Raw genomic sequence first — 22,675 nt, 5'->3', positions numbered from 1 at the left:
AGGGAGTTTGGGTACAGGAAGGGGTTCTGGGCTGGGACAGACTGTTGGGGTGCTGTGGATGGTACACGGTGCTGGCTCTGGGAGGGGTCTCAGGACTGGGGCTTGAGGTGCAAGGGGGGTATGGGGTGCTGGCTCTGAGAGGGGGGTCAGGTCTGGGGCAGAGGGTTGGGGTGCAAGAGTGGGTTTGGAGTACAGGAGGGGGTATGGGGTGCTGGCTCCAGGAGGGGGCTGGGGTGTGGCCTCCTTCCAGGCAGCACTTACCTTGGGTGGCTCCCGGTTGGCAGTGCAGCAAGCCTAAGGCAGGCTCCCTGCCAGCTGTAGTCTCATGCTGCTCCCAGAAGGGGTCAATATGCCCCTGCAGCCCTGTGGGGGAGGGGCATGTGGCTCTGCGTGCTGCCCCTCTCTGCAGGCACTGCCCCCGCAGCTCCCATTGGCCACAGCTCCCCGTTCCTGGCCAATGGGAGCTGCGGAGGCGGTGCTTGCAGGCAGTAATAGTGCGCAGAAACTCCTGCCTACCCCCCCCCCCCACAACCCCAAGGGCCATGTAGCCTCGCTGGCCTCTTTCGTGAGCAGCATGGGGCCAGAGCAGGTAGGGAACCTGCCTCAGAAGCAGCCACGCTACACCACCAGAGATTGCGATCGATTGGTTGGTGACCACTGCTCTAGATGCAGCTTTTTTGAGATAAGATCCATGAGGTAAGGCTCAGAGCTTTCACTGACCTAATATTCCCAGAAATGGTTGATTCAAACATACAGGATCCTCTATGTACAAGGTAGAATGGGTGTTGTCTCCTGTGTTCGGCAGTTCTTCAAGGATGGGTTTGGGCAGTGTACCACAATTTGTCTAATTACCAGTTACTTGGCAGGAAAGACAATCTGATTGTAGACAGAGTATTTCAATCAATGTGAGGGCCATGTGAGTTGTCTCAGATTGAAGCTAGCTCTTTCATGAGTGAGGCATACCAGAGAGATTGGTTTGCGGTGTCTGCAAGTAACAAACAATTGGAGTTCTGCATAACTTGTTTAATGATCCACTTTTGAGGGATGCTTTCTTTACTTACTGGATGGGGAGGGAGTTCATGTACCTTTCCTCCTGTAAGTAATGCACCTAAGGGAGTAGAGCTCAAGAGATTAATTTTTCTGATAGACTCCTTCCAACCATCTAGGAAAACGAACCAATTTCAATAGAAAAGTCCATGATTCAATGTGAAAAGGTGTGGTTTAGAATTTACTGTGTGCTCTTCCCCAACTCGTTTGAGTACATTTGGCAGCTATTTGGTCTTTTCCAGGGCGTTAACTCCAGTTTTTGGCTCTGAAAGGCTGCTCTCTATCTGCCTATCAGCTGCTGAATAGAGTGGCCCTCTCTTCCTCCTGGTGCTACTGCTTCTAGAACAGTAGAACGGGAAAGAGGGAGAGAGAAAAAGCAGCTCAGAATAATAACTGTTGGATGCAAAGTAGAAAACATCTTTGCAGGGAGGGAGGAAGTCATTCACCCTTCAGCCACCACAGAGAAGAAATGGGGAAGCTTCTGGTAGTACAGGGACAACCAGATGAGACCACCTTGTCCACTGACGATTCCTTCCTCAGCCACCTGTGTATGTGATGCTGTTAGTGTAGGAGAGGGATGTTGAGTCTTAAGCCCCTCCATGAGGTGGTTATCCATGGGTGGGATTTTCAGAAGTGCCTAAATAACTTAAAAGTGAAAGTTGCATTGAAAGTCAGTGAGACTTGATTTGAGGTCGCTTAAGTGCTCTTGAAAATTGCTAACCCTACCAAGAGCTGAGTGGAGAAGTAGCTTAGTAGGGACTCCAGCCATAGTGTTACAGTGGATTTCTCATGCTCACAGAAAATGTGGTGTGGGCTGGGAACTCTGTGATCACTGCTTAGTTTTAGGATACCTAAAGTCCTATTTAACACTGGAGGTAGATGAGCTTATTAATGTAGTACATACAAAATGGAAAGCTTAAGTGCCCATGCTGGATGACAATGAGGTGATTTAAACTTCAGTGTAACAACCTCCTTTACAACCACTTGATATGTGAGCAGACTTATTAAATGAAGGTTCTCCTTCGATACTGGTGATTTCAGCTTGTGTCTTGAGTGAGCGTTAGGGCTCTGTTGACAGATCCAGTTGCAAATATCTTCCAAGGTAGTGCTGGGATTCCACCTTAATCATCCTGCCAACTTTCTTTCCCAGCATCCAAACCAGCAGGATCTTATTCCATCAGATTACCAAGTAAAACTCCCTACTCTCTTACCTGAAACAGATTCGGTGACAGAGCTTTCTGATTCTTTTGATATGTATACATTGCACAGCTCTCTTACTGCTGCTGCTTGGCAGGCATACAACTTAATGGTCATATTAACAAACATTTGTGTGAGTTCAGAAAAAAAGTTGGTCTTTACAGCCAGCCTCCACTGAGTTTACATATTTGGAAGGCAGCCATAAAATTCTGTACATCTTTTTACAAACTATTATTGCTTGAAATTGGCCTCATGAGAAGAAGCAAAATTTATCATTAGTACTTCAAACTTGTATTGGGCTAGAGGTTACCCAACTGTCTTTTCACCTTGTTTTATTTTTGTGGTGTCCCCATCCTTAATAGCTACTACTGAATAACTGAGATATCTTTATTAAAATATGAGTTAGTTAGGTGTGTTTTGAATTTCTAACATGTTCTGTGTTGCAGAAAGATTTTTCTCTTTACTTATCTTCTAGTATAATGTTTGAGACATCCATGGAGTTGGGGTTCTGTTACTGGTATCTTTTTTTAATAGAACATAAAGCTAATTCCCTGCAATTTTTTCCGTAAAGGTATAAGTTCTATCACCACCATCCCACCTCTCTCCTTAGAGACTGAAGGATTTGTATTTTCTTTCACTGACAAGTCACAGGAATCTCTGAGGTTCCATTGGAAGAAGCAGTATGCAATTCTCCATCCTGGAGCTGATGGCTTTTTGAATTTTGAGCTATATTACTTTCTCACTAGTCTCTAAGTAATAGCATCAATTTTGAATAGTGATACTTTTATAAATGGTACCTTCAGAGAACAGATACGTATTTTTTCTCTGGCTTGTAGAAATTAAATCTTTCTCAATTTTCATCACATTAAGTTGATAGCAAATGTAATTTTAAGAAAAATAAAAATCTCTCTTTTCTGGAGGCCAGAGTCTATTGGTCCAACAAGTAAAAAAAATTCGACTTCTACTGGATCAAAGTACCTTGTTTTCCTGTAAGTGAACTTACTATTGTATTGATTCAGTTTCAACAACTGAACATTGCATACTGATGACTTACACTGCAAGGTAGCACTCATAGTCATCTCATAATACTAACAGTGGTTATTATGGGCTCTTTCAAGAAGTTGCAGAGTCAGTGGGAAAAACTTGCAAACTGAGGCAGTATAGAGCCCCAAGTGTACAATGTGTTTAAGATCAGGGCATTTAAATACTGCAGTGATAGGTACATTAGAAATATCTAGATCATGTGATTACAGTAGTTAACTAGTTTACCACTGAATGTTTGACATTTGTTGATTTGCAAGTGTTGTCGTAGCAACTTGAACAGATTAATAAAATCCTGAAACTTTGAACGTTACATAGATTAGTTTTCTTCTCAGATTAGTTTTCTCCTCTAATCAGATTTTCATTTTGTGCTGTATCATTTGTAACCTTAGACAAGTCACTGCACATCTTTACCTCAGTTTCCCCATCTATAAAATGGAGATAAGACTTTGTAAAGTGTTTTGAGATCTCCATATGAAAAGTAATATATGAGAGAGATGTTTGTTTTTAGCAGTTCCTGCATTTCAAAATGAAAGGGTCTTTGCTCAGTTTAGTTTAAGACTGGAACAGAACTGAGACTGTATTGATACAGATAGTAGGTGATCATCATAACCCATCAGTTGCTGTTTTTGATTGATATTACTGATACTTTGAAACAGTATTTTCATTAAGGACTTTTGTCAACAAAGCTCTGGAAAAAAATGATTGATTTGAATCTAGGACACATTTTACAGTCATTTCAGTAAAATATGGAGTCTGAATTTTTTTCAGCCTTAAAGATTAACTTAGTTCTTAGCTACTAAGATGTGGGTTCATGGTTTTTAATTTTTAAAATCTATCCCAGACTTGCCTCTTTTGATTTACAAAAATATATGTTTATATTTTAGGTATGGAATATCAAACAGATGATTAAATTAACACAAGAACACATAGAGGCGCTGCTTGACAAGTTTGGAGGAGAGCATAACCCACCATCAATATACTTGGAGGTAAGCTTTGAGTATCAAATGAACTCCATTGAATTATTTCCTCCTTATTTCCTCCTTGACTGTATAAAAACAGATTATGCTTCTAATACTTAAAGATGGAAAAGAGATATTAGTGAGTGTCCCTCTTTTGTGACAAGCTAATAGGGTTCCTGGTGAGTAATATGCGTACCACTGAGGAAAAGGCAGAAAGCTATTGAAGTAGGTGTGCTGTTACAGCTAGCATAAAACATAAACTCTTAACGGCAGCTTTCCTTTCTGCATTCTAAGTGCATGTAGGTGTGCATATGTATATATCTGGTCGCAGCTCCATAGGTAAGGTAGAGTTGTGTTGTGCATTGAAACCTTTATTTTGTCTAGGGAGAAATACAAAGTTAAAACAAATTCTCCAAGTTTAGAACACTTTTTTGAGCACAGTGAATTTTCTGAGAATGTATAAGTAAATCTGTTAATTTGTTTGCATTATAATTAATAACATTATTTCTTTTTAAGAAATTTAGTATTATGTTTTGTTCCAAATAATCCTAATGGAATAACATACTTGAAATTTACCATGATAGTTGAAATTAATTGAAATCTTAAACTGTTTGAGAGAACTAGTTGTAATTAAGCTATATTGTTGTGTCTAATTTTTTTATGGCTAGATGGGATCAGTTAAACAGCTCAGGTAACTCTCAAATGGGACCACTGTGACATAGTGCAACCAGTCCTCACCCTTTCTGTACATCTAACTTGCATGCAACAGTATTATTAGTTGTAAGGGCTCAGTTGTATAAGGGAGACTGGACATGCAGCGAGTTCTTCTTGGTTAGATTACTTGCCCCAACTGTCATTGCTCTTTAAAGATTCTTTAGTGACGACTAGGGAGCTAGTTATTTGCCTTTGCTCCATTGCATGTTAAGGCAAAACTGCTGGGGGCCCAAGCACAGGGGGAGCCATTAGAGCATGGACACTGGGACTCTGGGATTGAGTTCTCACTGTCTGTATTCACATAGCACTGATTTTACTAACACAGCACTCTGATAAATCCGTTGCAGTGTAAGGGCCAGATTCACCATTACACTTGGGTTGCTTTGCTCTGCTTTGGTGTACTGCTCTTAAAAGTTAAAATAATAAAAAATGTTATATTTTAACAAATGATTATAAATATGTGATAGCATTCTCTTTGTGTTTCTTGCTTGGTGTTCATATGTAACATTTTTTAAAAATGAAGAGAATTCACAAACCAAAAGCTGTTACTTTCTCTTAACCTTAACTCCATAACATCAGTAAGTTTAAGGATGAAAACATTACAATGATGTTGTAATTCAACCAAGAAATTCAGAAATAAGGTTACACTTAAAAGAGAGCCAGATTTGTTAACAGGGGCAGCTCTATGTATTTTGCCACCCCAAGCACGGCAGTTAAGCGGCCTTCAGCAGCATCCCTGCAGGAGGTCTGCTGGGGACGTGGATCCAGCAGCGTTTCTGCTGGTGATCTGCCGGTCCCGTGCCTTTGGCGTATCCGCCACTAAATTGCTGCTAAGGCCATGGGACCGGTGGACCTCCTGCAGGCATGCCCCTGAATGCTGCCTGACTGCTGCCCTCACAGCAACCAGCAGGCCGCCCCCGCAGCTTGCCGCCCCAGACATGTGCTTGCTGCGCTGGTGCCTGGAGCCTCCCCTGTTTAAAGTATGCAAATGCATATTTAAGGCACCCAGATGTCTCTAGGGCAGGGATTCTCAAACTGGGGGTTGGGACCCCTCAGGGGGTCACAAGGTTATTACATGGGGGGTCGCGAACTGTCAGCCTCCACCCTAAACCTCGCTTTGACTCCAGCATTTATAATGTTGTTAAATTAAAAACACTTTTTTATATATTTATAAAGGGAGAGGGGGTCGCACTCAGAGACTTGCTATGTGAAAGGGGTCACCAGTAAAAAAGTTTGAGAGCTGCTACTCTAGGGGATAAAGAGACAGGATTAAAACTGATATTTAAACATATGAAAGAAAAATCTAGTCCAGGACCAGAAACACTAAAATACTTTAATCAGAATCCTATATTCTTTGCATAACATCACTGTAGGGCAGAGATAAGGTTTTTTTGGTTGCCTTGACTGTGCATTTCTATATCTAAACATGTTAAGATTTCTTTGATCAACTTGTTTGTTTTAGCCTGGTGCAAAAGTAGTGTTTGGTGCTTACTAGCTTGTTAGAAGTTGCCGTGACATAATTGGTCTGAGACTCTAGTGTATCCAGTGCTGGATATAAAGCAGCCTGACACACAACACACACACACATATTGGTGTTAATTGCAGGGTTGAAAGTACAAAAATGTAGAAAATATATTCCACCGTCTGATTAGAAACAGTATGGTTGCCAAAGAATGGAAGACAAATGTTAAATTTCAGCAAGTGCATATGACCAAATTCACAAGGAAATTCTCTACATATAAGAGAGACTTTAGAAGGGAGATAAAGCAATACTGATAAGTTACAGGCAGCTCAACAGATGTGCATACCGTTGAGAAATCTTATAAAAATGGAAAAACAATGTGGATAACCTGTGCACCACCATCTTGCCTGTTGCTCAGGCCCTTACCAGGGCATCATCCCCAAATCAGACCTCCCGTGGTTTTCATGACCAGGCTATGTCTAAATCTTGCAGATGCTTTTTGCATGACATACCTAAAATATGCCTTTCTTTTCCATCCACACAGCTAAAACTCTTGATCAGGTCTGATCATATCATGTGTAAATTACTGCAACATCCTTTTCTGTCTTTGACAAATGCAATCTTGCCCCATTCCTATCTATTTGGAATTCTCCTGCAAATATACTTTTCCTAGCCCATCACTTTGACCATGTCAGCCATTTCTTTGCATTTCTTTTTCTGTTGAATCAAACATAAGATACTTGTCTTTGTTTTCAAGGCTTTTTGTGGCCTGTCCTGACCTTTCTTGTCCTCTCATTCACAGTCAGGATGTGGACTTTGTCTCAGATTGACCCATGATACCAGCCTCCATTGCCCACATGTTAAATTTTCATACAAGCACCTTTGTGCTTTCTTCCATGCTGCCCCTCATGCATGGTAGGAACTCCCCATGAACATCTGCAAAGCTAACTTACTGTCCTCCTTCAAAATCCTCATTCAAACTCTTTCTTTATACTTCCCATCCGTCTGTATCTGTCCATTGTATCTTCTCTGATGCTTAGTGTGCCTTTTTGTTGGAATACTGAGAACTTAGTGACAATAGTTGAGCACTACTAGGGAAAAACTGCTTCAGTGTTGAGCAGTGAAAGATGTGGAAACATGCAAAACATCTTTCTGGGGACTAAACACAACTTACTTTAAAAACCATTTCTGTTTTGTTGTTTTTTTTTAAATAAAGCGATACAACTGACAGTTGCTGCTGGCTCCTCTTGATCCAACATGTGACTACAAAAGGGAATGGTGGTTACTTCCACAAAAACAGAGCAAAAATTCAGTTGTTGCCACCAAGCACATATGTATTGTTTTGTGTGTAAGGTACTCAGGAATGAAAAATCAGACAGGGAGACAACCCTTAAGCCTCATCAAAGATTTCCAGATATACTCCTCGGAACACCTGCAGTGAGTCTACAGCAGGGGTCTCAAACTCAAATGACCATGAGGGCCACATGAGGACTAGTGCATTGAACTGAGGGCTGCATCACTGACACTCCCCCTTGCTTCCTCTGGCCCCGCCCCCACTCCACCCCTTCCATTAGGCCCCACCCCACCTCTTTCCACCACTTCTCTGTCCCAATCCATCCCCTTCCCCGAAGTCCCCACCCCAACACTGCCCACAGGGGATGCAGGTGGTGTGCAGGGTGTGGCAGGGGGCTCAGGGCAGGGGGTTGGGGTGTGGGATGTGGCAGGGGGCTCAGGGCAGGGGGTTGGGGTGCAGGCTCCAGCCCGGCGCCGCTTACCTAGAGCTGCTCCGAGGTGGCAGTGGCGCGCGCCAGGGCAGGCTCCCTGCCTGCCCTGGCCCCCAGCCCTATGCTGCTCCGTTCCAGGAAGCAGCTGGAACCGTGTCCCTGCAGCCCCTGGGGGAGGGGGAGGGGCTCAGGATTCTGTGTGTGTGTTGCTCTTGCCGCTCCTCTAGGTACCTCCCACGAAGCTCCCATTGGCCACGGTTCCCTGTTCCCAGCCAATGGGAGCTGCGGGGAGTGGTGCCTGGAAGGAGGCAATGCAGGAGCCCTCTGCCTCCTTTCCCCTCCTCACTGGCACGAAGGGGCGTGCTGCCAGCTGCTTCAGACAGCGGCACGGGGCTCGCAACGCCACAGGGGGCAATTCCACGGGTAGGCAGGAGAGCGGGGGGAGCTTGGCGGGCCACACGCAAGAGCCCCGCGGGCCACGTGTTTGAGATCCCTGGTGTACAGAGAGCTGTGCTGGCTGTTTTTGTTTCCAGCTGCTCCTGTAAGTGACAAAGCTCTTCACTGCAAAGAAGAGTATAGATGCCTGTAAAAGCAGCTGGAAACAAATAGGAGCCAGCGTCTGTCCCTGTACTGGAGTCCACTGCTACTTGAAGGAAGAGAAAATACTGGAGACGCTGCCAAGTATTAGAGCAGTCCGCAGGAGAAGAGTAGTGAGGTGAAAATGGAGTGAAACGTTGGGGCAGCATGTCAAGGGGAGAAGGGAGCTAAGAAAATGTCTACACAGCCTACAGGAGCAAGCCTCCCAACCTGAGTTGAGAGCCCACCCTCCGCTGAAGGTTTTAGTGCTGGAGCTTCAATCTGAGCTGCAGTTTCAAAGTGCTGTCTACACAACTATCTTTGGAGCTCTAGTGTGAGCCTTGCTAACCCAAGTTGTTGTCCTGGACTCAGAGGCTCACTTCCATGGGGTGTGTATATATACCATAAGTGACAGGGACACGTGTTGGGGGCAAAAAGGAACATGGCTGCAGAGAAACTTGCAGGGGAATGGTGAAGGAGAAGAGAGAGAGGTGAAAGGATGAACAAAAATACGATTAACTGTCCAAAAACGATAAAAACACGTATTGTTAGAAAGCCAAAACAACATTAAATATTTTTCTAATAAGTCTTCCATATAAACTATTGCTGTATTTAATCTATCAATTTAAGTATCTCCCTGTGTCCTCTAACATGTAACGGGGCTCTTCTGTCCTTACAGCCTACATGGAATAACCAATTTTGGGTACAACCACGTTTAAACATGTTCTTTGTAGTGTAGATAAGGGTTAATTTTATTTCAGGCTATCTCCGTTTTTCTCAAATTCTCTTTCCATAACTCATCATATTAGGACACAGTTTTGCCCAGTCTTATTTACCTCTCCTTATATAGAAGCTATCCCTAATCCTTTTTGTTGCCCTTTTTCTGAAACTTTTCAAATTCCGATATATCTCTTTTTGAGAAGGAACAACCAGATCTGCACACAGTATTCAAGATGGGGAGTACTATGGATTTGTCTAGAGGAAATATGATATTGTCTGTCTTCTCTCCCTTTCCTAATGATTCCCAAAATTCTACTAGCTCTTTTGCCTGCTGCTGCGCACTGAGTGGATGCTTTCCAAAAATTATCCATGTTAACTCCTAAATCTCTTTCTCGAGTGGGAACAGCTAATTTAGACCTCCATAATTTTATATGTAATAGTTGGGATTATGTTTTCTAATGTGCCTTACTTTGCATTTATCAGCATTGAATTTCATCTGCCATTTTGTTGCCCAGTCACCCAGTTTAGTGAGATCCCCTTGTAACTCTTCACAGTCTGCTTTGGACTTGCTTATCTTGACTAGTTTTGTATCATCTGCATATTTTGCCACCTCACTGTTTACCCCCTTTTCCAGATCATTTGAGTATGTTGAATAGGACTGGTCCCAGTACAGACCCCTGGGGGACATCACTATTTATCTCTCTCCATTCTGAAAACTGCCCATTTAGTCCTATCTTTTAACCAGTTATGGATCCAGGAGAGGACCTTTCCTCTTATCCCATGACAGCCTGCTTTGCTTAAGAGCCTTTGGTGATGAACCTTGTCAAAGGCTTTCTGAAAATCTAAGTACACTATATCCACTGGATCACCCTTGTCTACATACTTGTTGACAACTGCCCCTCCCCCAGAATTATAGTAGATTAGTGAGGTATGATTTCCCTTAACAAAAACCATGTTGTGTCTTCCCCAGCAAATCATGTTCATCTATGTATCTGATAGTTCTGTTCTTTACTACAGTACCAGGCAGATTGGTTGAAACTAAAGTTAGGCTTACGGGCCTGTAATTGTCAGGAGCCCTTTTTAAAAATTGGTGTCACATTAGCTATCCTCCAGTCATTTAGTACAGGAGCTAATTTAAATGATAGGTTACATATCACAGTTAGTAGTTCTGCAATTTCATATCTGAGTTCCTTTAAAATTCTTGGGTGAATACCATCTGGTCCTGGTGGCTTATTACTGTTTTTAGTTTATCAGTTTATTCCAATACCAGTAAATAAATATCAGTTTATTCCAATCTGGGCCAGTTCTTGAGATTATTTACATAAAAAGAATGGCTCGGGTTTGGGAATCTCCCTCAAATCCTCAGCCATGAAGACAATGCAAAGAATTTATTTAGTTTCTCTGGAATGGCCTTATCTTCCTTGAGTGCTCCTTTAGCGTCTTTATTGTCCAGTGAACCCACTGGTTTAGCAGTCTTCTTGCTTCTGATGTACTTAAATTTTTGTTGTTTCTTTTTGAGTCTTTGGCTAGTTATTGTTGTTGTTCAAATTCTTTTTAGGCCTTCCTAATTATATTTTTATACTTCAATTGCCAGAGTTTATGCTCCTTTCTATTTTCCTCAATAGGATTTAACTTCCACTTTTTAAAGGTTGCTTTAGTGTCTCTAAACTGCTTCTTTTACTTTGTTTAGCCATGGTGGCACTGTTTTGGTGGTCTTACTGTGTTTTTTAATTTGGATGGTAGTATCAAGTTTTTTCTATTTACTTTTGGATTGGTTAATACAGAAAGAAGAGATGAATTAACATTGTTTTGTTTTACCTTGGAGAAGCTGCAAGAGCATCTTGAGATTCTGTAGCACACTTTGGTAGCATTATATATCACAGCCACTAAAAAACTGCACTCTGGAATTAAAAATATCTGTTCTTAAAGTGGTGGAAAGACAACAATTGCTGAAGTGCTGTTTCCCCAAATGTGCAGTGTATGATTAGCTGTGATTGGCCACTTAAAAGGTGGCTGATCATATTACGAGCACCCTAAAGGAAAACTGATTGTTAGACCTGGTATATGCACTTTCAGGACTTTAAATTTCTATTTTATAGAATCCTCAGAATAAGAACTAGTGTCGCTTTTGACACTAGCAACAAGACTGATGATCGACAGCGACTGAAGAGGTGATGTGAGATTGTTGCAAAAAGAGACTTCAGGGAGAAAATAGATAAACTACAGACCTATAAGTTCAAATTTGGTATTAGAAACATATTTTAGTTTTTGGTTATGGAGAAACTAAACATGTATACAGGTACAGAGAGGTCAGAAGCAGTCGGCTCGGATTTATAAAGGAGAGGCCATGCTTAAAAATCCAGTTAGTTTATTTAAGCAAGTGATACTGAGCCAACATCGGTGAAGTAATAGACCTATTCTGTTTAATCACTTAATGTTTCTATGAGCCCAGATTTACAGTACTGTATAAGTGTATGCAAGGATGGCAGAGAAAGGCTTTTGGAAGTTTAAAGAATTGATATAGCAGTAGTAACATGCCAGAATATAGTAGTTCCGTAAATGGGTACAGATTAGGTTGGAGCAGGGGTTCTTAAACTGGGGGTTGGGACCCCTCAGGTTAATGAGGTTATGACATGGGGGAATCGCAAGCTGTCAGCCTCCACCCCAAACCCTGCTTTGCCCCCAGCAGTTATAATGGTGTCAAATATATTAAAAAGTGTTTTTAATTTATAAGTGGGGGGGGGGGTCGCACTCAGAGGCTTGCTATGTGAAAGGGGTCACCAGTACAAAAGTTTGAGAACCACTGCATTGGAGGGTGTTGCAAAGGGTTTTTCAGGGATCACATCTACACCTGCTCTTTCCAACTATTATACCAATACCCTGAATTAATTGTTATAGAAAACCTAGTTTGCAAATGTAAACCCAGTATGAAAAGAAGAGGGCTAATCAAAATATAGGAAGAGGACTAATTGGTTTTATGGCTTTTATTTTTGTTTGGGGGAATCTTCTTCCCTCCCAATTCCTTCTATTGAGAGACAATCTAGAATTACAAAGATGGAGGTGGTTGTCTTTTCAGATAGCATAATTTCTCATCTCCCTTTCTGGGTCTCTCCAAACTTTTGCTTTTCTGTATTAGGGAGTTTTGCCATTGACTTAAATAGGGCTAGGATTTAATTTCAGGTTTCTGCATAACTCAGTGTCTTCAGCAACCCTCCAGTTTACTTAACAAGATAACTTTTCTCTGCTGTACATACAGCATGTAAATTGTAGATACAGAGAGTAAGGTTGAAAAGAACTGGAATTGCTGGATCCCAGATCGTTTTATTGCTCCTTGGATTACCAGGAAAGTACTGCTATGCAGGAACAGGAGCACAGTGATGCTGAGTTATTGTATGGTATTCTCCTGTTTGGGTGAGTGTAGGAATAAATACCAGACTTGTATAAATCTGCACTGAACTTAAACCCATGACCCTTACACACACACACTCAACTGGTAAAATGGATTGGGGCAAAATCCTGAGTGTCTAAAGATAGGCTCCTAAATCTATATTTAGTTTGTTAAATAAAAATATCCTGGCTATCAACAACGCTTGACCCCTGCAGCTCCCGTTTAGTTTGGTGGCATTTGAGGGTTCTCAGTGCTTTTAAAATCAGGCCATTTTTGTTTAGAAGCCCAACTTGAAGGTCCCAGATCTGGAAACCGTGTCATAAACTCTGAACGGTCACACGCTTCAGGGCTGTGATCTGGTCTCTACCTACTTGAGATGAGACTTAGTTTCTCACCAAAAGTCGCTACTCCTGTTAGGCAAAACCCATCTTTTTCCACTTGCCATTTCAGATTAACTTTTTGAAAACTTTTCCCTTCTTGACATTTCTTGTTCCTTAAAAGAGTAAATTTATTTTGTCAATAGGTAACTGTGTTTACGTTTAAGAGGTTTTACTTCTTCACCTGTATTGATTGTGGGAGGAGATGGGGTAGGCAGCTATATTATGGTATGTGGATGTATACGCCTCATATATAAACATACAAACTGTGTGTAACATTTTGGATATGCTCTCTAATTAGCCTGTTTAAAGGGTTTAGTAAATACATTTAAAGCTGTTGCAGCTTTATTAGTATTCTCACTTCCATTATATCTTTAGTGCGTATATATATGAACTTGCTTTAATGTCTCAGATAACAATAGTGTTCTCTCTCATGCAGTTAATATGTGGAAACTTCAAGGCAAAGTATTAGCCCTTTAAATGAAGAGGTTAGAGGCAGTGGCAGAGTGGCTAATGGGAACAAGGATACGGAAGCAGAAATTACCACATCGAAGATGAAAGTCAGTGGGATTAAATCGGGGGGAGATGATGACAGATAATCACCATCCAAGAAATTAAAGGAATTGCTATTGATCTTGCAATTTCATGTGCCAAGCATTTTTAATGAATTTGTAAACTCGGGGGTCATACCCACAACTAGAGAAGTACCTATTTTTAAGACAGAGGAGAAAAAGTGATCCAGGAAACTACGGGCCTGTTAGTTTGACCTCAGTTGTATGCAAAGTCTTGGAACAAATTTTGAGAGAGAACATAGTTAAGGACATAGAGGTAAACGATAATTGGCATAAAATACAACATGATTTTAGAAAAGGTAGATTGTACCAACCTGATCTCCTCCTTTGAGAAGATAACTGATTTTTGTAGACAAAGGAAATGCAGTAGATCTAATCTACCTGGATTTCAGTAAGGCATTTAATACAGTTCCACTTGAGAAATTATTAGTTAAATTGGAGAAGATGGGGATTAATATGAGAATTGAAAGGTGGGTAAGGAACTGGTTAAAGGGGAGACTATGATGGGTCATACTGAAAGGTGAGCTGTCAGGCTCGAGGGAGGTTGCTAGTGGAGTTCTGCAGGGATTGGTCTTGGGACCAATCTTATTTAACATTTTTATGAGTGACCTTGGCACAGAAAGTGGGAGTGTGCTAATAAAATTTGCAGATGACACAAAGTTGGGAGGTATTGCCAATATGGAGAAGGATCGGAATATCATACAAGAAGATCGGGATGACCTTAAAAACCGGAGTAATAGAAGTGGGATGAAATTTAATAGTGAAAAATGCAAGGTCATGCACTTAGGGACTGACTAAATAAGAATTTTTGCTATGAGCTATTATCAGTTGGAAGCGGCGGAGGAGGAGAAATACCTGGGTGTATTGGTTGATCACAAGATGACTGAGCCACCATTGTGATGCAGCTATGAGAGAGGCTGCTAATGCAGTCCTAGGATTCATGAGGTGAGGTATTTCCAGGGGAGTGTTAGTACCATTATACAAGGCACTGGTAAGACCTCATCTGGAATATTACGTGCAGTTCTGATCTCCTGTGTTTAAGAAAGGTGAATTCAAAATGCATAAGGTGCAGAGAAGGGCTACTAGGATGATCCGAGGAATGGAAACCTACCTTATGAGAGGAGACTCAGAGCTTGGCTTGTTTAGTCTAACCACAAAAAGGCTAAGGGGAGATAGGATTGCTCTCTATAAATACATCAGAGGGATAAATGGGAGGGAGGGGGATGGGTTATTTAAGGTAAGTGCCAATGTGGACACAAGAACAAATGGATATAAACTGGTCATCCACAAGTTTAGGCTTGAAATTAGACAAAGGTTCTAACCATCAGAGGAGTGAGGTTCTGGAACAACCTTCCCAGGGGAATAGTGTGGACAAAAAACCTAACTGGCTTCAAGACTGAGCTTCAGTTTGTGGAGGGGATGGTATGTTGAAACTGCCTACGATGGCATGTAGCCAGTCTGTGACTGCTAACAGCAGATATCTCCAGTGGCCAGCAATGGACTAGTATAAATGATGGATTCTATTTAATGTGGAGTCTTTAAATCAGGGGTACGCGTGGCGAAGGCGGTACGCTAGCTGATTTTCAGTGGCACTCACACTGCCCGGGTTCTGGCCACCGGACCAGAGGGCTCTGTATTTTAATTTAATTTTAAGTGAAGCTTCTTAAACCTTTTGAAAACCTTATTTACTTTACATACAACAATAGTTTAGTTATATATTACAGACTTATAGAAAAAGACATTCTAAAAACGTTAAAATGTATGACTGGCACGTGAAACTTTAAATTAGAGTGAATAAATGAAAGGTAAACTTCTGAAAGGGCGCCGACCCCTGCTTTAAATCATGATTTGAATACTTCAATAACTCAGCTAGAAGTTAGGGGTCTATATTACAGGAGTGGGAGGGTGAGCCTCTGTGACCTGCAGTGTGCAGGATGTCAGACTAGATGATCATGTTTGACCCTTCTCACTTTAGTCTGAGTCTAAATATTATAACATTTTTATTTAATTATGTAAAATACAGTAGAATCTGGCAGATTCACACTAACTGGGAGTCCCATCCCCTTCGTGAATTACTTATGCTGTGAATTAGTGAGCAAATGAGCATAATATATCTGGAATAATGTTTTATTGAATGCACTTCATTTATATGGACTACTGTCTAATTCAAATGTAGTAATATTTTGGTAGTATTAGCAGCATAACAGCAGTGTTCAGGGGCCAGCCAAAACCAGGGTCCCTATTGCTAGGCATTGTACAAACAGAATTATACACTGTCCATGTGCCAAAGACCTTGCGGTCTAAATCAAGAAGAAACTCACAGAGTAGAGGAAAGGGATATAACATACAAGTGGACTGATAAGATGTTAAATCTGTGACTTTTTTTTAAAGTCTTTTCTGCAGCGGGATTGCGTTAAGAGGAGATTCTCTAAATGGAAGAACAAAGGTAGGAAGGAGGACGATGGGATCTGGGCAGGAGATGATAGGGCAGGGGTCAGCAACCTTTCAGAAGTGATGTGCCGAATCTTCATTTATTCACTCTAATTTAAGGTTTCACGTGCTAGTAATACATTTTAATGTTTTTAGAAGGTGTCTTTCTGTAAGTCTGTAATATATAACTAAACTACTGTTGTATGTAAAGTAAATAAGGTTTCAAAATGTTTCAGAAGCTTCATTTAAAATAATTAAAATGCAGAGCCCCCCGGACTGTTGGCCAGGACCTAGGCAGTGTGAGTGCCACTGAAAATCAGCTCGTGTGCCGCCTTTGGCACCCATGCCATAGGTTGCCTGCCCCTGTGAGAGGGCAAGAGTGCAGGAAAGAGGCAAGCATAGAGGGCAGCTGGATAGAGGCTCACATGAAGTTTTTGAGGGAGAGGGCGGTAGTAACTAGTCAGTCAGCAAAGGGGATAGTGTCCACAATAGACTGCTTTTTAACAGTTTTCAGTGACATCTTTAGTGTTCAACAGTCCCTCCTGCAGTACCTGCTGAGGCTGCTTCCTCTGTATGTTCCTGCTGGATTGAATTTCTGTTCTGTGACCTTCATGATGTACTAATAAATGTAGTAAAAATATGGTAGAACGTTGGGTAGAAGAAAATGTAGTTTTAGGAATAGGTGCTATGTAAGTGCAAATTTTCTTCTCCTCTCCCTTCCCCTCCCCCCACCCCCGAAGGAGTCAGGGGGAACTATTACCTCTCTTACAGATGGAGGAGACTTAGGCCAAGGGTGGTTATGCAATTACTCACATAGCTGAGAATTTGGATACCAGTAATGTCATGCTTTATTGAAAATTCTGCTTTCAGAGAAGATCCAAGGATGTCATGCTTGGAGAGCGTTTCTACCTTGTGCATAAGTAAAATGTTGAGTGTCTTTCAGATTCTTCTTTTCTGAGAAATTTAAGTTCTGTTGCTAGTTTTTACCTCTCGGAGAATAAACAGCTTGCATCCATTTCTGTAACACGTCAGTGTCTGAAATGGTTATCCACATTTCCGTCATAACAAGATTAGATTACCGAAATTCCCTGTAGGTTGGCTTGCGTAATAAGGTTTTCCACAAACTCCAGCTGGTGCAGAACACAGGTGCCAGGTTCCTTGTGAAAAGGGGGTGAGCTGAACATGCTTCACCAGCTTTAATTGCTGAATAATCATAAAGGCTTTAAAAACTGCAGCTTTTAATCTCCAAGTGCTACATGTCCTCAATCTTGCATATTCCACTGTTCTGCATTTATTTTCTTGGCTGTATATGGTGCTAAACACAAATATTAAACTTGTCTTGTAGCAGAATCCTGCTTGCTTCCATTGGAAAAGCAAAAACTTAACAGATGTCAACGTAACTTTTTTTTATATTTTACAAAACCCTATTACAATTTTAACTCTGTTCATTATGTTGACAGAATAGTCAGTTAACTAGCAGCAAAGAATCCTGTGGCACCATATAGACTAACAGACGTTTTGGAGCATGAGCTTTCGTGGGTGAATACCCACTTCCTCAGATGCATGTAATGGAAATATCCAGGGGCAGGTATATATATGCTAGCAAGCAAGCTAGAGATAACAAGGTTAGTTCAATCAGGGAGGATGAGGCCCTGTTCTAGCAGTTGAGGTGTGAAAACCAAGAGAGGAGAAACTGGTTCTGTAATTGGCAAGCCATTCACAGTCTTTGTTCAATCCTGAGCTGATGGTGTCAAATTTGCAGATGAACTGAAGCTCAGCAGTTTCTCTTTGAAGTCTGGTCCTGAAGTTTTTTTGCTGCAGGATGGCCACCTTAAGGTCTGCTATAGTGTGGCCAGGGAGGTTGAAGTGCTCTCCTACAGGTTTTTGTATATTGCCATTCCTAATGTCTGATTTGTGTCCATTTATCCTTTTCCGTAGAGACTGTCCAGTTTGGCCGATGTACATAGCAGAGGGGCATTGCTGGCATATGATGACGTATATTACATTGGTGGATGTGCAGGTGAATGAACCAGTGATGGTGTGGCTGATCTGGTTAGGTCCTGTGATGGTGTCGCTGGCTTAGATATGTGGGCAGAGTTGGCATCGAGGTTTGTTGCATGGATTGGTTCTTGAGCTAGAGTTATTATGGTGCGGTGTGCAGTTACTGGTGAGAATGTTTCAGGTTGGCAGGTTGTCTGTGGGCAAGGACTGGCCTGCCACCCAAGGCCTGTGAAAGTGTGGGATCATTGTCCAGGATGGGTTGTAGATCCTTGATGATGCGTTGGAGGGGTTTTAGCTGGGGGCTGTATGTGATGGCCAGTGGAGTCCTGTTGGTTTCTTTCTTGGGTTTGTCTTGCAGTAGGAGGCTTCTGGGTACACGTCTGGCTCTGTTGATCTGTTTCCTTATTTCCTCGTGCGGGTATTGTAGTTTTGAGAATGCTTGGTGGAGATTTTGTAGGTGTTGGTCTCTGTCTGAGGGGTCAGAGCAGATGCGGTTGTACCTCAGTGCTTGGCTGTAGACAATGGATCGTGTGATGTGCCCGGGATTGGAAGCTGGAGGCATGAAGGTAGGCATAGCGGTCGGTGGGTTTTCGATATAGGGTGGTGTTAATGTGACCATCACTTATTTGCACCGTGGTGTCAAGAAAGTGGACCTCCCGTGTAGATTGGTCCAGGCTGAGGTTGATGCTGGGTTGGAAGCTGTTGAAATCGTGGTGGAATTTTTCCAGAGTCTCCTTCCCATGGGTTCAGATGATGAAGATGTCATCAATGTAGCGTAGGTAGAGAAGGGGCGTGAGTGGACGAGAGCTGAGGAAGCGTTGTTCCAGGTCGGCCATAAAGATATTGGCATATTGTGGGGCCATGCGGGTGCCCATAGCAGTGCCACTGATCTGGAGATATATATTGTCATCAAATTTGAAATAGTTGTGTGTAAGTATAAAGGCACAGAGCTCAGAAGCCGGTTGTGCTGTGGCATCATCAGGGATAGTGTTCCTGACAGCTTGTATTCCATCTGTGTGTGGGATGTTTGTGTAGAAAGCCTCTACATCCATGGTGGCTAGGATGGTGTTTTCTGGGAGGTCACCAATGCATTGTAGTTTCCTCAGGAAATCAGTGGTGTCACAGAGATAACTGGGAGTGCTGGTGGCACTCACTAGGCCTTCCTTACAATACAGTGGAGATATGATCTAAGACTCTGTTTAAAGCATTACTTTTTCATCAACTCAATCAACCACTATAAGCAAAAGGAGGAGCAGAAATCAGTTTTGACTATTAAGGCTTTGTCTAGATTGTTTAGAACTTTTTTTAAGGGCCATTGGTGTAGCTACACAAATGCAACTCCCTAATATAGACAGGCAAAGTTTTGATTTGTGTCAGTGCAGTTTATCACAACTTTCAATAGAGGTGAATCCTCTTCTTCTAACGGATGTTTAACATTGGTCAGTCAACATTTCTGTTGTAATAGTCGTATATCTTTACCCAAATGAAGTACAGTAGGAAGATTTTTTTTGTTTTTTTCCAGTATGGTGCAACTGTGCAGCTGTTACATGTACTATAGCAATCAGTCAAAACCCATATGTCTCCAAAACATTTTGACTTTGACAAAATACAATTAAATTGAAAATGTTCTGACCAGCTCTCCGTTCTGTTATTGCTTCTTGCTTATAAAAGGGATTGACTTTTAAAACAAACTGCTAAAATCCAGTCATGGATATCTAGTTGTGAGACATGTTTTTGCTGTTTCTTCTATTACTCTGTGACTAACAGTTTAAAGTCTAACAGGCCCTGTTCCTGTTCCCATTAAAGTTAATGAGTTTTTTCCATTGACTTTGGTGGGAAGGAGCCCAAAGTTAGTTTACCAATGTCTGTCACTTACATTCAAGTGACTTATCTATAAAGTATAACTTGGGTTTGCAATTGTAATATCTTAGATTGCCAGAATAAACATTCTGCGTATTTTGAGAAGTATGTGTAATTTTGTCCAGGAACTAAGTTAAACCCACAAATATCTTGCAGCGATGTGATACTGTCTGTGTTACAAAACATTATTTCAGCTAATGTTTATGAAAAAAGGAAGTAAGAATAGATTTGGAAAAGTATATTGGCAAAACTATAGTAGAAGCTTGTGACTTTTAACATTTGTTTGGCTTAAGATAATTCTCTGCGTATAACTTACTGGAATTATATATGGAAAAACATTCCACTTTCCTGGAAGTAGGAGAGAAACTTGTATTAAAAGCTGATATTCTGTAGACAGAGCCAATTCTTCCCTCAGTTACACCTGAGTAAATCTGAGGTAACGGTTTTTGACAATGGAGTATAACTTAGGGCAGAATTTGGTGTCCGTTTGTGAAGCGCTAGACCCTTTTCTGGTGTATAAAGATTATATCATTTCCTTTTCAGTTTTTCTGGGTTCTCTTTGAGATTTAGTATTTGAATTTGATTGTTTTTTCTCACAACTTTTCTTCTTAATCTCAGAGTGAAGTTGTAATTCTTTGTCAGTCTGTTGGCATAGAAATGATGTCACAGAGTACATCTTCATCTTGAACAGTTGGTAAAGGCTGATAACGAGGAAGAGGAAGACTGTTTGCTCAATAAAGGCAGAGTGGTTAGCTGAACCTGCAAATGCAGTTGTGAAGACGAAATACAAAAATGACAAAATGGAGTGCTAATGACAGGCTCATTGAAAGTGTTGTTTTTTCTCTCCTGTGAATGCTAATGGCTTCTCCACACATGGGTGTTGGACTCCAAAATCTTTAAGATGTTCTGTTAGTTCAATTGTAAAACATTTCTGATGATAAAATTAAGACCAATTCAGCACATTAAAATTACTGTAAAATCAATTGGAGGAAGTTTATAGCTAGAAAACTTTGCGTATGAAAGGGACAAATGGATTTAAGTTGGAAATGTGTTAATGTTTCTATAACAAGGGAGCCCCTCTCATAGTCAAAGCAGGCAGTATGCACCTTGACATCAGTCTTGATTTCTTGTGTGGAGGATAAAGGGGAAATCTTCTGCCCTCTTCAGCCATTTAGATGGCAAACTCTTGGGGGCAGAGATCTGTCTTAGTTTGTCTGTAAAATGCAGTGCATGTGCTTGTATATATATTTTTTAAACCTCCAGAATTCAGAGAATCATTGTAACTACTCTGAAAGTTTAATGTTAGTATTAACTAACACACCCAACAGAAAAACTTCTGGCGAGCTGGCTGCAGAGTTCAACATTCTAGATGAAAATAAAGCTAGGCTATTGATAGTCTATATTTTGGTTGAAAATGCGTCTGATTGCAGGTATCATATTTGTTCTGAGGGTTTCTTGTCTTCATCTGGCTAGAAAATCAACAGCACAATGAGTGACTCTCTTCCTCTCTTGTGTCTGTGTATTAAAACACACTTTTTTTTAATAGCCAGACTTAAAAACTGTGCTATTCAAAGGATAGTGTGCTGTTTTTCAACTAAGGGACACTGTCACATAGTTTTGGATTCAAATTTTGAGCCAGCTTTAATTATCTGGTGGAAATGCACTGGATTCAAAATATTTAATTTGTCACACAGTTACCAAATACCATCTTTTAAAAATTGTTTTACGTCTTGGCAATTGTCTGTCCTGCTGAAAAACCCTTCAACTTGAATGCAGTTTCTAACTAAAACTGTGTTTTTAAGAGCTGTACTGGCATCCTTGATGATGTAAGTGGGGAGGGATGAGGAGGAGTAAACAGGGTAGCTTGTCAGCCAGCAATGATGAAAAATGTGAGATCAAAACAGGAGGCAAAGATATGCTGTTCATGAACCCCTGTAGGGGGCATAACAATGTAGAGTGAAAATAAGAATTTTTTTTTAATTGACACTTTAAAAAAGAGAACCATGTTTAATTTAGTGCACAACTAGTCTTGGGGAACTGGCCTGTAGTTACTAATTTGAAAAGTTGCTAATATTTCTCCATGATGATGAAATAGTAAAAGGTGTATACTAGAGATGAAAACTTCTCTTTCCCCCTTCATTCTTACACTGCATATGTTTGGTTTTGGTTCGAACGGAGTAACCAGTTTGTAGCATAGTTCAGTGAAGTAACCAGCAAACTTTGTTAAAGCGCATTATTTAAGTTGCCTGTTTTAGGTACGACAGTATCTTTAGAGCATTTAATTTGGAGTTAAGTATCAGAGGGGTAGCCATGTTTGTCTGGATCTGTAAAAGCAGCAAAGAATCCTGTGGCACCCTGTAGACTAACAGACGTTTTGAAGCGTGAGCTTTCGTGGGTGAATACCCACTTCGTCAGATGCATAATTTGGAGTTGATAGTCATGATGGTTTTTATATCCCATCAAAAGATGAGGTATTGGTTCAGTATCAGCTTGGTTTAACAAATCAATAGCAATGTCCTGTATTTCCTGTTGGTTTTTTTCCCCCGTCTCCTATCCCAGAACTTATCAGGCCTACTTTTGTGTAACTTGAATCTTCTGTAATTA

General features: G+C 41.2%; 1 protein-coding gene across 1 annotated transcript in view; it reads left to right on the top strand.

Moving 5' to 3' along the window:
• BRAF (B-Raf proto-oncogene, serine/threonine kinase) overlaps window positions 1-22,675 on the top strand; it is a 107,938-nt gene that overhangs the window by 14,005 nt on the left and 71,258 nt on the right. The window contains exon 2 of the mRNA XM_050918706.1: window positions 4,173-4,274. Within this exon, the coding sequence (XP_050774663.1) occupies window positions 4,173-4,274 (102 nt within the window). The remainder of the gene's footprint in view (window positions 1-4,172; window positions 4,275-22,675) is intronic.

This window comes from Gopherus flavomarginatus, chromosome 1 (assembly GCF_025201925.1).
Source record: "Gopherus flavomarginatus isolate rGopFla2 chromosome 1, rGopFla2.mat.asm, whole genome shotgun sequence".
In the NCBI taxonomy this organism is placed as follows: Eukaryota; Metazoa; Chordata; order Testudines; family Testudinidae; genus Gopherus; species Gopherus flavomarginatus.
The sequence above is the reverse complement of the archived record's forward strand: the minus strand, read 5'-3'. Positions and strand labels throughout refer to the sequence as shown.